This window comes from Sinohyriopsis cumingii, chromosome 19 (assembly GCF_028554795.1).
Source record: "Sinohyriopsis cumingii isolate HCF-2022 chromosome 19, ASM2855479v2, whole genome shotgun sequence".
NCBI lineage: Eukaryota > Metazoa > Mollusca > Bivalvia > Unionida > Unionidae > Sinohyriopsis > Sinohyriopsis cumingii.
Genome location: NC_142979.1, coordinates 57,792,237 through 57,809,751, shown reverse-complemented (window position 1 = coordinate 57,809,751; position 17,515 = coordinate 57,792,237). Strand labels below are relative to the sequence as shown.

The 17,515-nt window shown below is 35.4% G+C and overlaps 1 protein-coding gene across 1 annotated transcript in view; it reads right to left on the bottom strand.

Moving 5' to 3' along the window:
• LOC149775763 (ran-specific GTPase-activating protein-like) overlaps nucleotides 1–13,145 on the bottom strand; it is a 30,712-nt gene extending 17,567 nt beyond the window's left edge. The window contains exons 1-3 of the mRNA XM_089944277.1: nucleotides 13,025–13,145; nucleotides 5,198–5,301; nucleotides 2,014–2,171 (exon numbers count right to left, since the gene is read on the bottom strand). Of these exons, the coding sequence (XP_089800403.1) occupies nucleotides 2,014–2,171; nucleotides 5,198–5,301; nucleotides 13,025–13,039 (277 nt within the window). The 5' untranslated portion in view covers nucleotides 13,040–13,145. The remainder of the gene's footprint in view (nucleotides 1–2,013; nucleotides 2,172–5,197; nucleotides 5,302–13,024) is intronic.
• Nucleotides 13,146–17,515: the final 4,370 nt, after the last annotated feature.

Below are 17,515 nucleotides of genomic sequence, written 5' to 3'. Positions count from 1 at the left end.
TAATAAACCATCATATAAGCTCTTCTGGTATATGACCAGCTGAGACAAAAACACTTCCCAGACAAACATTTAATATAGTCCATGCATTTAACTGAACAGGTTATCAAGGTGACCACTATGATGGCAACAATGATTGCCTATATAGTCCATCTTCAGCACTAAAGGAGCAATTACAGCTGTATAGTTTGAAGATAAACTGTAAGCAGAACATCACCATTTGTTTGAATTTTAACTGAATTTTTCTAAAGGTTTGCACAACATCCATAGAATGTCAATTAAATTTAGACAAGTTAACAATGTTACAATCCTACTTGGCAGGGGGAGGGGCAAAGAGAGAGAGAGAGAGGTGTAAATAAATAGCCAAATAAGAGAAGATGGATTTTGACAGCTTTATCAACACTGATGAATATTCAAGCCCTAGCAATGAATATTTAAATAGAAAAAATCAGTATTTGTTTGAACTCCAGACCTGCCAACCCTGACGAGTCAGTCTCAGTAAGGCTGTGGATTTTTTTCCGTAAGATTGACCAGTTTTCAGTAAGGTGTAACAAAATATCAATAACTGCCATTGTAAAGCTGGAAAACATAATTAAAAGTTCAATGCAGCGACAATAAACATTAGGTTCAACTGAAAATGTTGTAAAGTATGCGTAGACTTTATTTACCACTAGTACAGTTGCACAAACTTTAGTTCCAAACCCTATGCAACTCAATGGCTTGTTGCTATCTCTCAGCTTGATGTAATTCTTGGAATGTCTTTTTCCATTTCACATGATGGCAATCACATCTCCTGCCGAAAGACATACTCAAATTGCCACGTAAATGTGTCCTTTCCAGCTTTTATTCACAAGAATCTGAATACTTTTTTCTTCTTCTGTGTTGATTATTAACGCTTTCTAGAAGCTTATTTTCCCTTTTTGTCTTCAACATGCATCTCTTTCTGGATGCCATTTTTAAAAAAGATTATATAATCAACAGTTTGATCATGCAGATGCTTAGCCTGAACAAATATGTGCAGTTTAAAGCATCTGTGGTGTGCTGTAAGATTAGTCTGGTTCCCGGACTAATTTCACTAATTCTAATACGAAACACGGATCCAAATCAAACACGGATGAACCAATAATCCGGTAATTTTGGCAACGATTAGTTTTCCTTAGTTTTTGCTTGTATCCAGTAAGTCCATATTTTAAGGGTAATTTTTGTAAGACTTCTGCCAAAATCTCAAGAGTTGGCAGGTCTGCAACTCAATATACCAGGCGTAATTTCAATTCAAAATTACTAGGACTGCATCTCTTGACATTTCACAAGTGCAACGAACAGGCAGAAAGAGAAAGAGATGGGGCATGGGGAGTGAAGGGCTTCTATGAGAAAACGCAGAATACATAGCGTAGAGAACTATTTTATAACTGCGCCAAATATTAGGTAAAGAGTGCCTTTGAAAGTGCTTCCTATACTCAAAGTCACTACATTACGGTGGTGTAAACCATCCCTAAATATATTTTTTTTTATACAGGAAACCTTGTCTAGTACAAAAAGCATACCAACTTTCATGAATAGGTCATAAAGAATTCAGGAGATGTCAAGAAGACTCCAATGGATGAATGGAAAGGCCAACTCCATTATTAAAAACTTTAACCTTGACCGTAATCTAAGATGTGGATGGAAGTTGGGCTGTACAGGCATACACATGAATAAGCTTGTACCAAGGTGAATTTGACAATCTGATTTTCATGCATTTCTGATCATTGGGACTCTATGGGGTCAAAAAAAGAGCCCTGCTGCAGGTCAATGCAAACTGAGCTATATACTAATATAAATGTATACGCTGCATCAATAGGTCCAAAACTTAAGTAAACGAATAATCACTGTTTTAAGTATTCTATATTTAAATTAAAATAAAATTTTCTATTGTTTTAGTGACATTAAAAATGGTAAGCAAAAAGTCATGCTGTATCAAACGTTTCTGCATCCATACTTCTGGTCAATTATGTCCCTACTGGTAATGTTACTTACTGTAATGATTTGCACATATTTTGAGAGTCTTATCTCGCCTCATCAGTACTCGTATGTATCCGGTCTCCTTGTGTTTCAGAATTTTAACATCTCCTGTACCTCTTTCTTTCCATTCTGGAGGATCCATTGTTTTGTCAAAGCGAAATAACTTGGCACGTCTACAAACAAAAATCAATTGATAAAGCACCTGATGGTTGCTTTTGGTCCACTTAACACAATATTGACTATATCATGCCATAGAAATGTGAGCCAGGTGCCTTTCCCAAGGGCTTATGGAGGTGGCTGACCAAGATGGGCCTCAGTGAGTATCTAAGCTGCAAACACATGGTTTACAAGTCCAACAATATACCTTGTGAACTACCGTGGTTCCATCAAGCACTTGAAAGGGATCAAGTTTATCATGTAAACCACAGAAGCAAAAGAACAAAATGTATTCATGGTTATACAAGTTCAAAGATTTTACTATTGTCTGGCATAATGAAATGGAAGCCAAGATCAGAACATTGCTGCAATAAACCAAAGACACAACACTAAGAATCTAAAATTGAAAAGGCCTAAAAATATTCTACAGTTGTGGCTCCACATGTACTAGTCTTTGCACCCAAACAAAGAAAATAATTAACTGTAGAAAAATCAATATGACTGAAATGTTTAAACGATACTTTTTCTAGAAGACAGATCATTCTATTATCTCAATAGGAAACGCAATCAAATGAAATTTATATTCAGTTTTTATTTTATTTTCTTCTATTTGCTACCACCCAACTGAAAATACATCAGTTATATCTATCTCACCAAGTAAATTTGATTATCAAATGAAAACTATTTGAATTTTGTTTCTTTTTCTATACCTATTGCAAACTGCACATAATTTTAGAAGAGGACAAGCTTGCCTCAAAGAATTATAGGATAATTAATTATTCTAGAGTTCTTGGTCAAGTTGAATCAATCGATCTCTGCCTGGAGACAGCCTACACTTTTTTTATTAAGTGATGATAATGATGATGAGGAGGAACATTATCAAAGTAAACACAAATTTAATCATGAAATAATTGAATCAAATTCACTACAGCTGAAAATTGTCATAATTAGTTGTATTTAATATTCAACATATTTCTGCACGTACACTGGTAATAATTGAAGCTAAAAAAATATTTCTGCCATAAAAGTTTCTCATGACTGCTTAAACTAGTAGAATTTTTACCCAGTGTGTGTGTGTGTTTACGTTCATCTGCATTGCCTGTCTCAGTAAATGTGTCCTTCAAGCTGTAACCTAACATTTACTTAAGAATTTCAATAATTTGCAGGGAGAAGTACATTTTTCACCCATAAATTTTAATTTGTGATATTTGCACATAATATGCCACTTTATTAAGCTACCATGAAATCTGTACCTCATGAAACACGTCAAATTCTGTCTATTTTGAATTAGGCCAAGCATTATCAGTTAGGCAATTCATCTTACTTATAGGTGCTAAACAAATAATTAAAAAAATCCTCAGATCAATCGGATCGTAAAACATCAGCTATGTGACTTTCAAACACAAAAATTCAGTCCGCCCGTCACATTTTCATCATTTTGTAAGGATCCGTATTGTATCCAGTTCAGATAGTACAATCAAACCCCATCAGTTTCATGGCTTTCATCAGAATTACAGCACTGTAGTCTAATCAAGTGTCCCAATGCTATATATTTAGAACTTTTGAAAGAATGTGTTAATGGAATAAAGACGCTAAACTAGTACCAGAAATGACCCAAATGCAACACTTAACCATGGCGTCACAGATGAAGTAGATACAGTGAGCATTATATCACTGTAATGTATGGAGAAAGAAAAAAAATGGTCACAACTTGATCTTTACACTGTCCTTTCCAAGAATCAGGGACTTGCCCTATGGTTCGAGGTCCTTAGAAAGTTTTGTCATGCATAATGAGACATTTGGAGATGCAAGTTATAGATTCAGGAGGTGTTACTCTGCGTATGAGCTTAAATACTGAAATCTGGGCCTGTATTGGTTTTATATTTGAGAATGTTTATGCGAACAAACAGTAGTACAACTGTTTTCATCTATTTCATAGCTGAAATGAAAAACATCTCCATCCCATGGGATGATCCATGAAACATACAAATATAAGGTAAGTCTGTATTTGAAATAAATGGAAAGGAAACAACTTTTGACATCTGAGGTGAATCCGAGGTATGGAGAGATGTGCACAAGACCACCAAAGTGATCAATATGTTTAGCTGTCACCATAGCAGACTAGACTTTAACTCTGAAAAATATATTTTTATTTGGAACAGAGTAAATTCTTTATTAACAAAGAAAGTTTTGTATATTATGCATTCTAATAAAGGTACTATTTAATACTCCATGTTTATTTCTCCCCCCCCCCAAAAAAAACTGCATAGCTTTGTCAGACAATTTTACAATGTCTATGAATATCTGAAAATACTCTATTGGGAGTTTACCAAACCCAAGGTGTATACTGGAGAAACAGAACAATAAAAAAGCTTCTGTTATACATTACATCAACTGACCTATAATCTTTATTAAGTGAAACAGTTTCGAGCTGGGCAAAAACAAAAAATAAAAATATACGTCCCGCTACTGTGTGAAACCATCATTGGACAGGAACATCAACTATTTGCTTGTATTATATTTTTAAAATCCAGTCTGGATTAAGACATCACAGTTCCAATGTAAAGTTGCTTGGTCAAATGTGAAAGAGAGGGCACAAATGGTAAAGATTTTTCTTTTGCACTAAAAAGTTATTAGGTTGGGACATTAAAATGGTTGGGTTATTGAAAACGCTTTTCTTCTTTCACCACAGCATTTTAGTGTAAGCACTAGCTGTCATAACTTAATTATCTAAGATGAACTCACTTTCAATAATATACGATAGTAGTCTGAAGATGGTTTGCACGATTATGTCATTAATTTAGGGAGGTAATTAAAGTCACAAAGTTTGGTTTGGGATGGATGACGTGTTCAAATTTGAGACATGGCTTTCTACAAGCACTTTTGGGACAGACATATTTTGTATGCTGGAACAGCCGTAGGAATTTATGCAGAACACAATTATGTCAGTTATTATCATGTGTTCTTTGCCTTAATTTTTAAATCCAACATAGGACCTGAAGCTTGCAAACTTGATTATAACAGCACAAGATCACCATCTTACATTTCTACTAGCGAGTCTTCTTCATCCTCTAGTGTTTTGATTTCTACTTCTGGCAACTTGACTAGTGGCTCAAAATGGATATCTGGGGATTCCACAATTTCATCCTGAAGATAAAGAGAAAACAAAATCATCAGGGGTCAACCTTTGACATTTCAATTTCAAATTCAAAGAAAAATACACTCTGTAGCTAGCTATCAATGAACTGATTTGTCTTTTCCTGATCTGAAATGGCATGCCATATACCAGAACTGCTCAAATTGAGAATGGCTATAATAGGCCATCCCAACCAAAGCTTTGGGGGAACCAAATGGGATTCACAATGTCATCCGGAAGACCAATGAGTGTCTGACGTACATTGTTTTGAACATCTTTCACAGTAGTAATGACATACTTAACTTTCACATTTTTCAAAACATGCTTCACTGCCTTTGTTGCTTTTAACTCGATGCCATGAAAACTGCCACCTGATTGTTTTAAGTGGTCCTCGGATTCTTTTACAAATGGCACATTTATCAGCTCCATAGCACTAATAGCGTGCCAATGTGCACGATATTCATTTGACCTACTCCTAATACAGCCTTTTGAGTGTTTTGTAGTTTTGAGTGTCTTGTAATTTTTTCAAACTTAAAATTGGTTCAACAATTTTAGTCAAATCACTATGAAATCTGCAGCATGGCAGACATGTAGCATCATGCCCCACCCAGACACTCTAACACCAGGCTGACCAGTCCTAACACTAGCGTCTTCATGCTAAGTGCCAACTGAGGCACATGGCTCCCATGCTTTTCTAAATATAAATTTCCAGGATGAAATTCATTTTTTCAAGGTTAACATATAACCATTACTGAATGGAATTAAAGAACATTTTGGATTATAAAACATGCCTTTTCCAAATCTGAAGATGTTTCTCTTTCAAGACTCTCCAAAACATACATGACAGAAAAGATGATCATGTACAAAACCACAAAATGAGTCACATGAAACAAATGACTTTATTCCTATAAATAGAATTTAAAGCCATTTCAATGTACAGAATACAAATTCTAACTCTGCTTACCTGCATTATGTTGCTATGTGGAAACAACATAATGAGCATACATTATATTGTTTCCTTTCAAACCTTTAATTCTAAAGAATTCTAGAGCAATATATGTGCATGTTATACAAAGTAAAAATTCCCTATGACAGTATGAAAAAACCTCCAATAAATGCAAAGTATTAGAAACTTACCTTGTAATGAAAAATAGTTTAACCCTGAATTTATGTGTGCCAATAAAATCTCAAACAAGATTTTTCAACCAACCTAAACTCCTTAAGACAATTTGGTTACAAATTCCATCATTTAAAGACATTTACAAAAGGGTTGATTTAAATTTTGACAAAAGACCTAAATTATATATGGTTGTACAGTCCTATCCATTTATGTTGACATTATCGGGCCGGAGGAAATATTGTCGACATAGGCAGATGTCGAGACAAGTGTTGGTGTATGTGTCTAAAAAAGAGATACAATTTAAATTTGTCAGTAAGGGGTGACCTGTCATCAGTGACTACTATTTACACTTTGACAAAACAAACAACGGAAATTTTGAGTACACGAAGACAAAACCAGTGTGAAATACGCTTGTATATTGACAAATTACATTTTGGTTACCTTTGTGTAATAAATTCCACAATAAAACATTGCATCGGTCACATCCTGATATGAAAAACATTCACTACGATATTCAATGTTGGCATTAGCACATGGTTGCATAGTTGTTATTTACATGCTTCAAGTACATGTACTTAAATTGGCCTAGATTTTGGTTAGTCTGTTCCCATCTTATTGAGGCTACCACAGGGAAATGAAAACCTGTCAACAAGTTGGTTTAAACATTACATGTATTTAGTTACAGAAGTCATTGGGGGAAAAGTACATAAAACCGAACAAGAGATATGCGGTTGATATGATTAATGAAGGCATAATATTGTATACATGTACATTGACAAATGCTAATGAGGTATTAAAAGAAAATGATTCTTACAATACAATACTGTAACAATGTCAGCTCAAGTTGAATAAAGTACAGGAAGGATCTGGCCGCTTGCCAACATAAATGATTAGGCGGGAAAATTAAAGCCTGATGGCAAGATCAAGTATTTGTTGAACAAAGTATGGGTTGGAACTGGCAGCTCAATGACATAAATGATTTGGCGGGAAAATTAAAGCATGGCGGCAAGATCAACTAATTGTTGAACAAAGTATGGGTCGGAACTGGCAGCTTGTCGACAAATGATTAGAAAACAAAGGATCTGTTCAAGCTGGGACCAAGGGCTTCTGTCGACAGGTACGTTTATTTTTTATCTTGACGTCGACATAAAGCATGACAATTTTGGTAGTAATAGTATACGAAGGGACCGGGACTTTGCTTTTTTGTCTAAATAGGCCGCTGATCAACGTAAGTTATGTTGATATAAGTGTGTAGGACTGTATAAACAAGGACTGAAATTTCTGTAAAATCAACTCGTCTTCTTGTAGTTCAATAAACCAGTCCCAAAACCTGCAACGATACATGGGCTCTTATCGTTTCTTAATAATGTATATAATAAAAGGGATGACAATATCCCATTTCTCCTGCGTTCTATTTAAGATCTGAAACCAATGCTTCAAGGTACATGTCACTGTAATAGTTTGCACCAAAGTTCAGCTCAGAGATTCAGAATTTTTTAATCCGTTATTCCTCCAAATATTCCAACCACATTTTTCACATTTGGACATTCAGGATGGAGTGTGGGTTCAGAGCAATTACATATTAAAAAATTTAGAATCTGTTGCCACCGTAAGAGTTTACCAGCGGGCCTAGCAAATTTAAACTATGTTATATTGACTTCTACCTGCATCAAATCGATAAGAAATTTATTTTCTCAAAAATGGCAAGTCTTATAATCATTATGTCTTTAATCCGCTGACAGACTAGATGAAATTCGGCATAGATAAAACCTGACCCAGCATGACGGGCACTTGATTCCGGGGTAAACTAATCATGTGCACACTCACCAATTAGTTTACACCTGAATCATGTGTCTGTGACTGGTACTCGTCAGTCCAATAGTCACATAATGTCAACAACAAACTCCTTTTTAATGTTGTACAAAATTTCAATTATATGAAACGAAGGTCTGATACCTTTTGTAAAAACCGGAAAGAACATAATTCTCAACATATTTATTTCGAGAACAACTACAAGAAACTTGGCCAGTCTGATTCACCAAGCAGAGTAGTCTGGTTCCCTGCTTCGTATGCTCCCTGCAAGAGAGCACATGCCAACGTAGTAGTCAGGTGATACAAAACTCCGCAAGTTGGTCTCTGAAAAAATACAGAGAATTCTGTGCTCTTTCGTTTTTGTATTTTTATTACAACCAGTATATGACTTTCAAGTAATATTTTTTTTTCTACAATACTTGAAAATTACAGGTTGGGTGATTAAAAATTTAACTTAGACCACACACCCTCGGTTCGTGGACTTCCTGTCAGAAGCTGCAAAAATGCAGCAGGCATACCACTGACTTGACAGCAAATAAAGAGTACAAAGAATTAAAGTCTCACTTCCACGAGTGGTATGCTAAACAGGTCATGGACGCCATTACGGAAAAAGAAGTTACTGGTGATGATCAGTGCACAGTATTAGTAAACCTTGCAACCTCATTAATCAAGCCAGTTCATGCTGAATGTATAATTGCAGATTACTTGACAACGAGTGAAAGATCAGACCTAATTGTCAGTGGTTTTGAGAAAGCTGGACTTGTTTAATTCTGCAATTTGGGGATTATTTTTGTGAGTACCACGAGATTTGATTGACACGATGTTGATGCAGTGGCTTTGTACAAAAATCTTAAATGTGAGCTTTAATACTATGCAGTAATTAATGTATATTTATAGTGCTTCATTAATAATTGTGTTTCAAGAAATAGTATAGTATTTTACAGGATTGTTGTTCACCTGGATTAAAAATGCATGGATAAAATGAAATGTGCTTTCAGAAGGATTTAAACATTTTAACAACAGTTGTACTCGAAAGAAGGATCGATCGATCTGAATAAGTATTAATTTTAATTTTCATATACTGTTATTTTGTATTAATTTTCCTTTCATTTTCAGTATTACTCTTGTTTGAATACCTTATGCTTTTTCTCTATTTTCACTCGAACTTAATTACCTCACATAGTGATTTAAGGTAGTGAGTGTAAAATAACAGGATGTCCAGACACACTGAAATTCTACATGCAATATGGTGGTTTTGTTATACGAACAAAAACAAGTCAGTGTTTTCCTTTACGCACATTTGTGCGTCAGGGACATACGCTGGAGAAAACTGACGCACACATTTTGTTGCATGATGTGATGATTTATTTAATATCCAATGCATTGGACGAGGGGTAGCATCGTGTATACTTCGAGCATAGGCATTGACAGATTCCCCACTTCATTTACTCCCTGTGTTGCGATCTTCTATTCGTATAACGGAATGCAACACAGGGAACATACAAAATAAGGAACCAGACTAGCATAGACAATGTTATGATGAAGTAGCTTCCCCATATCTCTTGAGCTCTCACATGATTTCCATCAAGCTCAGCAAGATGTCATCTCGATGTTTAACCTCAATGCTTGTTGCACTAGAAAGTGATCTCCAGATTGAAACGTCGTGCACTAAGAATCATTAGCAAAGAAAGTGAACGAAGCAGAACACAAAAGAGTAACTGGATCTAATAATGAAAAATGGAGAAAATAATTCCATTGACTGGAATACAGCATATCCATTAGGATTAATACCGGTGTGACTTCTGATCGCATGACTGCGAAGAATCCTTTCGTGATATGGTTTAAGAATTTTTTAAAAATCTGCCCTCGTTCGACACAAGATATCTAGAGAACACATTATAACCCAAGACATTCTTTCACAACAAAGAAATCAGTAAACTTGCCGAGACAAATGCGTTTATTTGGATTACACAATCAGGGGGGCACTGCAGATTTTGTTGGTTTTTAACTTGCTGCAACAAAAAAGATCTTTAAGTTCAAGTGTAATTTATTAGAAACTAGATGAATCGTTAGCCTCCTTGAGTTTTGGATAAATCTGTTCCAGGATGAAGTACAATGAAACTGATGATAGTACACATTTTATGACGCAGTAAATTAACTGCCATTTGGTTAAAAAGATTTATTAGGTTTTCTGTATTGGCTTGTATGTAATGTGTTGGTCTATAATATCGCTTCAAAAAAATTATAAGGAGACTTAAAAGTACAACTTTAAAGAAAAATGAACTAAGAAAATTATTCTCTGAATGGACAATGCTTTTGTTTGTTAATTGTGCATGTTGGTTTATTTGTATGTTTAGAGAGAGAGAGAGAGAGAGAGAGAGAGAGAGAGAGAGAGAGAGAGAGAGAGGATGTTGTGCAAGTTGCAATATCCTATTTCAAGCTGAAAAAGTAAGAGTCAGATGAAAATTTGTCAGTACATTTTTGACCCCCCCATTTTTTTTATCTGACCCCCAGTTCTGCCACCAAGGTTTTTTTTAACCCTCAGTTTTACACCTCTGGAAGATGCACTGCAAGTCTTGGGGGCTTATGCTACTCTCTATGACCTGCCTAGCCTAACAGCTCAACAGTTGGTCTTGATTAACAATATTGTGTACATGTTAGGTCTATTCGTAGACATTACCAAGTAAGTGATAGCCAAACATCAGTATCCGTCATTCCTTCTATGCTGAAAATGCTCTGAATGTTGCTGGCTCGAGAGCATGAAGCGAGTCAAGGTATTTAGACAATGCGCCATGATATGTTGACGTCACTAAACACACACTTTGCTGATGTTGCCAGCAAGAAGAAGCCTGTCTTGGACACCATCTTGGATGCACGATTCAAACGTCACATATTCAGCGAAGTATACAGATCCAAAGAATGGCTTAGAGCAAAATCATAGCTGCCAACCTTCCAGGCTCACAATTAGTGAAAATAGGGATAAAAAGTCATGAATTTGGACATGAATTCGTGAAAAATACTATGACAATAACTCCATCAACTCTGACCACTCCATCCACTCCAACCGTCAATACTACACTATATCAAGTTCGCAAAACAAAAATAAAACACTACATATATGCAGAAATATTTATTTATCAACACATGATACTGTGGCAGACTTGAACTTCAACTGCTTGATCGTAAATTTGTTTTCTAAACAGTTCCGACTTCTTGCCTGCTGGTTGATCTTAGGGACTAAAATTGCTGACAAATTTTCTGCAGCTAAGGAGGCCCTAAAGTCTGTTTTATATTTCCTCACTGAAGAAAATACTCTTTCGCTGTCACTGTTGCTGTGAGGAATGCACAGGAGCTGCAGCATTTTTGGTTCTTCCACAGGAAAATTTGGAAGCGATTTTCGAACAAATGTTTAGCATGGTCTCCAGCTGATAAAGTTAGATTGTGTTCGAGTCTGATATGACTCGGCCGGGATTTGAACCCATGACCACCCACTTCTGAGGCAGACGCTCTAACCACTAGGCCACCGGAGCAGTCCAATTTTATTGGCAGGTAGTCTATTGGTACCAGTACATATTAGAATTCAAGAGGCGCATGGCAATATGTGAAAGACTAAACTATTCAACAGTATCAGCTGCCAGACATGTGAGATATTCTTGAAAATTGGCATCACTTTCCTTGAAAAATGGTTTGATCATAGGTTATGTGTATTAGGTAGAAGAGCCTGGTATTTTTTTCAAACCATAATTTTTGTTTCTTTCAACTCAAGATTATTTTCACCTAATGTAATGGAAATAATTAGGAAAAAATGTGTTTCTGGTTGGCAGACTGTCCTTGCTTCTCATTGCTGACCCTAGAACTTTGCCCTTCCCCATGGTAAAAAAAATATCACATTAAATATATGTTAGAAAAAAACACAACCTACTCATCCTAATTGTAAAACCAGTGCAATAGGAAACAAATATTTCTTATTTTTTGTGACCCTGCTATTTTTCATCTAAAAATGAGAGCAAGGCCATTTTTTTCTCCTTAATTAATATCAACTAATGTCAATCTTTATAATGACAGCAGTGCTATTTGTCTGAATGCCTTTCGGGGGCCAGACATTTTCTTTTTTTTTTAAATCCCTGCCTCCCACCCCCCACTACAGAAATATAAATGGTCCACTGGGTGATTTCTTTTTTATCGACTAAGGGGATGGATAAAATTAACGTTTTTATATAAGAATGACGGCAATGCTACTTGTTTTTATATGCTTTTTTAGGGAGCCGAAACAGCTTCTTTTTAAATAAAACAAAAAATAAATGTTCCACAGGGTAGCACGACGTTGTCACCTCTTCTTCTAAGTCTATTCTTCTTTCTCAAAATCCTAACTGATTATTAAGTTCCACGTTTCTACATTACAGGATTTGACGGCAGAATATTATATAACAGTATATCTACAAAGATTTGGCACTGTGCACAAAATATATGCAAAATAAATATTTAAAAAAGTAAAGTTGACTTTGAGACTTCAGGAAGATGTGTGATGGTCAAAACGTCAATAGATAAATGGAAAGAACCACTTCTGAAGCGTTGTAAGGTTCATCTATTACGAGTTAAACAAAGTTAGAGAATTTACCATTCATCAATGACAGCGTTATGAAAAAAGCACTAAATAAGACTGGAATCGAACGTCGAACGTTCTCGGTTCCAACACTCGACTACTTTTTCTCAAGTCTTATGCATGTATGGGGTTCCAAACAGAATATCATAGCAATTATGAAATACTGAAATATGTATTTTTGACCTTGCTTAAAGAATACCTTATCATCAGCCATTATTTCTCCGATTTAGACAGATTCGATGAATTTGATAGCAATCCTTTTTCCTTCTCCCGCTAAATGAACCGGAAATTACAACATCTGTTAATTGGATCAGCGAATCCATATTTGACATTTTGATCCGGAATCCAAACAAGAACTGGCGCTAGCTCATTTAGAAATAATACGGTATAAAGTTAAATAATCGTATTCTTTCTCATGTTACAGAATGGGAAACGTTTCATCCCAAAATATGAAAGCTGCCGAGATTAAATCTAGATAAAAAAAATTAAAAAAAATTATAAAATTTACCAAGAACTTTCTATTTGCCCTTATAATAATAAACATTCAATTAACATATTTGTTTTCTTAGCAACATTTATTACTTCCTTTTGCTTTTAATTCACTTTTAAACGTTTTTCCTATAACAAATTCCGTATGTAATTTTATAATTACTATAAACACTCTCATTATTGCAACACTTTTACACATTCCATATATTGCTGATAAATAGTTTCATTGCAATTACCTTTATTCACCATTTTCATGTATATAAGGTGAGAGAGGAATGGTTTATTATTACATTGATAAACACTCATTGAGCATACATTCAAACAGGTTTATAAATGGCAATACTAGATATACTTCAAGGAGAGATGGTATAAGTTTCTTTGTCATTCACCGCACAATTCAATCCGCATTAAAATCAAAAGGATCATTTCCCAGCTGATTAATTAAAATTACATGGATCAAATCCCAGCTGACTCATTTAAATCACAAGGATGGATTCCCAGTTGAAATTCTGAAATATCTTCCCACAAGAACAACATAAAGCAAGTCTGCAAATGATTTGGCTTCTTCAGCATCCTTCTTCTTCATTTCATCATTATTTCTTTATTGGAATATCATGAATATTGTTTCATCTCTTCCTCTTGGGTTATGTAGATGAGCATAGGTAATTATGAACATCAGAAAGTTCATGAAGGGAAAATCCATATCCACAGGTTCTGAAAGCACTAGGATTTTTTTCTTCCTGACGTTTCTAATGTAAATAATCACTACTACTCCATCTAACAAAATACATACTGCATACAGCTCCATCTAACATTATACAGTACCTACTGCATACAGCTCCATCTAACATAATGCATGGAGCATACAGCTCCATCTAACATAATACATACAGCATACAACTCCATCTAACAAAATAAATACAGCATACAGTTCCATCCAACATAATACATACAGCATACAGCCCCAGCTAATACATACAGCATACAGCTCCATCTAACAAAATACATACAGCATAAAGCTCCATCTAACATAACACATACATCATACGGCTCCATCTAACACAACACATACAACTTATAGCTCCATCTAACATAATACAGTACCTACAGCATACAGCTCCATCTAACATAATACATATAGCATACAGCTCCATCTGAAAAAATACATACAGCACGCAGCTCCATCAAACAAAATACAGCATGCAGCTCCATCTAACATAATACATACATAATACAGTTCCATCCAACATAATACACACAGCATACAGCTCCATCTAACATAATACATACAGCATACAGCTCCATGTAACATAACACATGCAACATACAGCTCCATCTAACATAATACAGTACATACAGCATACATCTCCATCTAGCACAATACATACAGCATACAGCTCTAACAAAATACACAGCATACAGCTCCATCCAACATACACCTCCATCTAACAAAACACATACAGCATACAGCTCCATCCAACAAAACACACACAGCATACAGCCACATCTAACATTATACATACAGCATACAGCTCCATCTAATACCATACATACAGCATACAGCTCCATCTAGAATTATACAAACAGCATAAGCTCCATCTAACATTATACATACAGCATACAGCTCCATATAACATAATACATACAGCATAAGCTCCATCTAACATAATACATACAGCATACAGCTCCATATAACATAATACATACAGCTCCATATAACATAATGTATACAGCATACAGCTCCATCTAACACAATACATACAGTATCCATCTCCATCTAATATAATACATACAACATACAGCTCCATGTAACATAAAACATACAGCATACAGCTCAATCTAACATAATACCTACAGCATATAGCTCCATCTAACATAATACATATGGCATACAGCTCCATCTAACATAATACCTACAGTATAAACTCCATCTAACATAATACATACAGCACACAGCTCCATCTAACATAATACATAGAGCATACAGCTCCATCTAACATAATACATAGAGCATACAGCTCCATCTAACATAATACATATGGCATACAGCTCCATCTAACATAATTCCTACAGCATAAGCTCCATCTAACATAATACATAGAGCATACAGCTCCATCTAACATAATACATACAGCAGAAACTTTGCATTTTATTGCAGATTATTGTATTGATACCAGGTAACTTTCCTTACAGTGTCACTTAGGGGATGGGAAACAATGCATGCATGTACATTCTCATACTGTCTGTTCATGCATATCACATTAAAGGAGTTCTGTCTCCAAGATGACACACTCACAACAGAGTTCTGTCTCCAAGATGACACACTCAACAAGAATGTATTCCATTGTCAGTATACACTGGCATGATATGCATTCTAGCTGAAGCTCACCCTTCATGAAGTATGCTTCAATTAGATGTGTCCAACAACTGGCCCAATGAAACCTCACTTCTCCAACTGGCTGAAGGATGGCACTCTCCAATAGCGAGTTTAATGTTCTTCAGTTTGTTTCTTTGTTTTCATTCTGGAATCTTCCATTCCATTAGGAAAAGGATCACTGTCAAGCAGCTCTTGCTACTTTAGTGACTAGGCAGCCAACAGTACAGAAAACTTTTCCAAGCCTGTATGAGAATAAGTTTAGCTGTTCATGGTGACTGCCTTGCAGCTCTTGCTGCTTTAGTGACTAGGCAGCCAACAGTACAGAATATTTAAGCCTGTATGAGAATACATTTCGCTGTTCATGGTGACTGCCTAGCAGCCCTTGCTACTTTAGTGACTAGGCAGCCAACAGTACAGAATATTTAAGCCTATATGAGAATAAATTTCACTGTTCATGGTGACTGCCTAGCAGCTCTTGCTGCTTTAGTGATTACGCAGCCAACAGTAAAGAAAAATTTTTCAAGCCTGTATGAGAATAAATTCCGCTGTTCATGGGGACTGCTGGTAGGAAGTAAACACATGCAGATAGTAGCATAAAAGAAATCCTTAAACTGGCTGGAAACAATTACTGGTTGTTAAGGGGAGGTTGGCTGTTAGGGAATTTTGGACTGTATTTGCACTCCTTGTTATATTCCTTCACAAAGGTACCCATAGATCCTGAAACTGCAAAGGCTATCTCTATTGTTGCTTTGCACTGCATTTTTTCTCATTTGTTCTTTTTTGCATACAAATATGCTTTAGCAAGCAGTCTCTAAAATTGCAGCTGGAAAAATATATGCCAGGCTAGCTCTATTCTCATAAACTTTTTCTCACTGTCTGAGATCTAATTTCCAGTGCCTCAAAAACTGCTAGTTTCATATTTGGTTACATATGTGATATATTTAATATTTTCCAAATAACCATATGTTAGAAAATTAATTTTAAAACCGAGGAAAACATTTTTTATCATGAAATTACAAATTTACTGATAAATCAAGACCTGAAACCTCACATGTTTTGAAATGAAATATGTGATATCTGAATTTAAAGAAATTTCGAAACGATGACCAGCATGAGAAAATTTTATTATTTACTGTCTTTGTTTCATTCTATATACCAGTACATTTGTCAGTATACTTGTACATGTAGTGGCATGTGGAGCAGTTCTGCTTTGTTTTTTTTTCTAATTAAAAAAGATAATGATCTATGCACAAGGGTCTACACATAATTAATAAATTACCCTCCCTATCCTAAGAATACACATGGATAGAGAGAAAGAAATGCTTGCAAAAAAACTGAAGACATGAGTCCTTTGAAGGCAATGATGCTCTACTGGGCAAAAAGAAACATTTTCAGGATCATTTCTTCCTTTTAACTGCTGAAATGTTGAAACTATCTCTGATATTCTTCAGCAATAACAATATTTTTAAATTACCTGCTGTGATGTACATTTAGGATGTCTGCTTAGCACCATTTTCATTTAGGTCAAGGTAAACATAATTATAAGTCTCTTGTTGAAAACCCAATGTCATAATGTTCATACATTCAGAGGAGTAGAAACAACAGGATTTTGAATAGTCATCATGGCAGCCATATTGGATGCATGACTGGCTCCATTTTCATTTAGGACCAACTAGGTATCAAAAGAAATATATTAGTGAAAACCCATGTTGAGATAGCCATCCATCTGGGATGAGTAGAGATTACAATATTTTCAAGATACCACTATGGTGGCCATATAGATTATTCGATATTTTTTATTAAGGACCAACTGTTACGAATTAT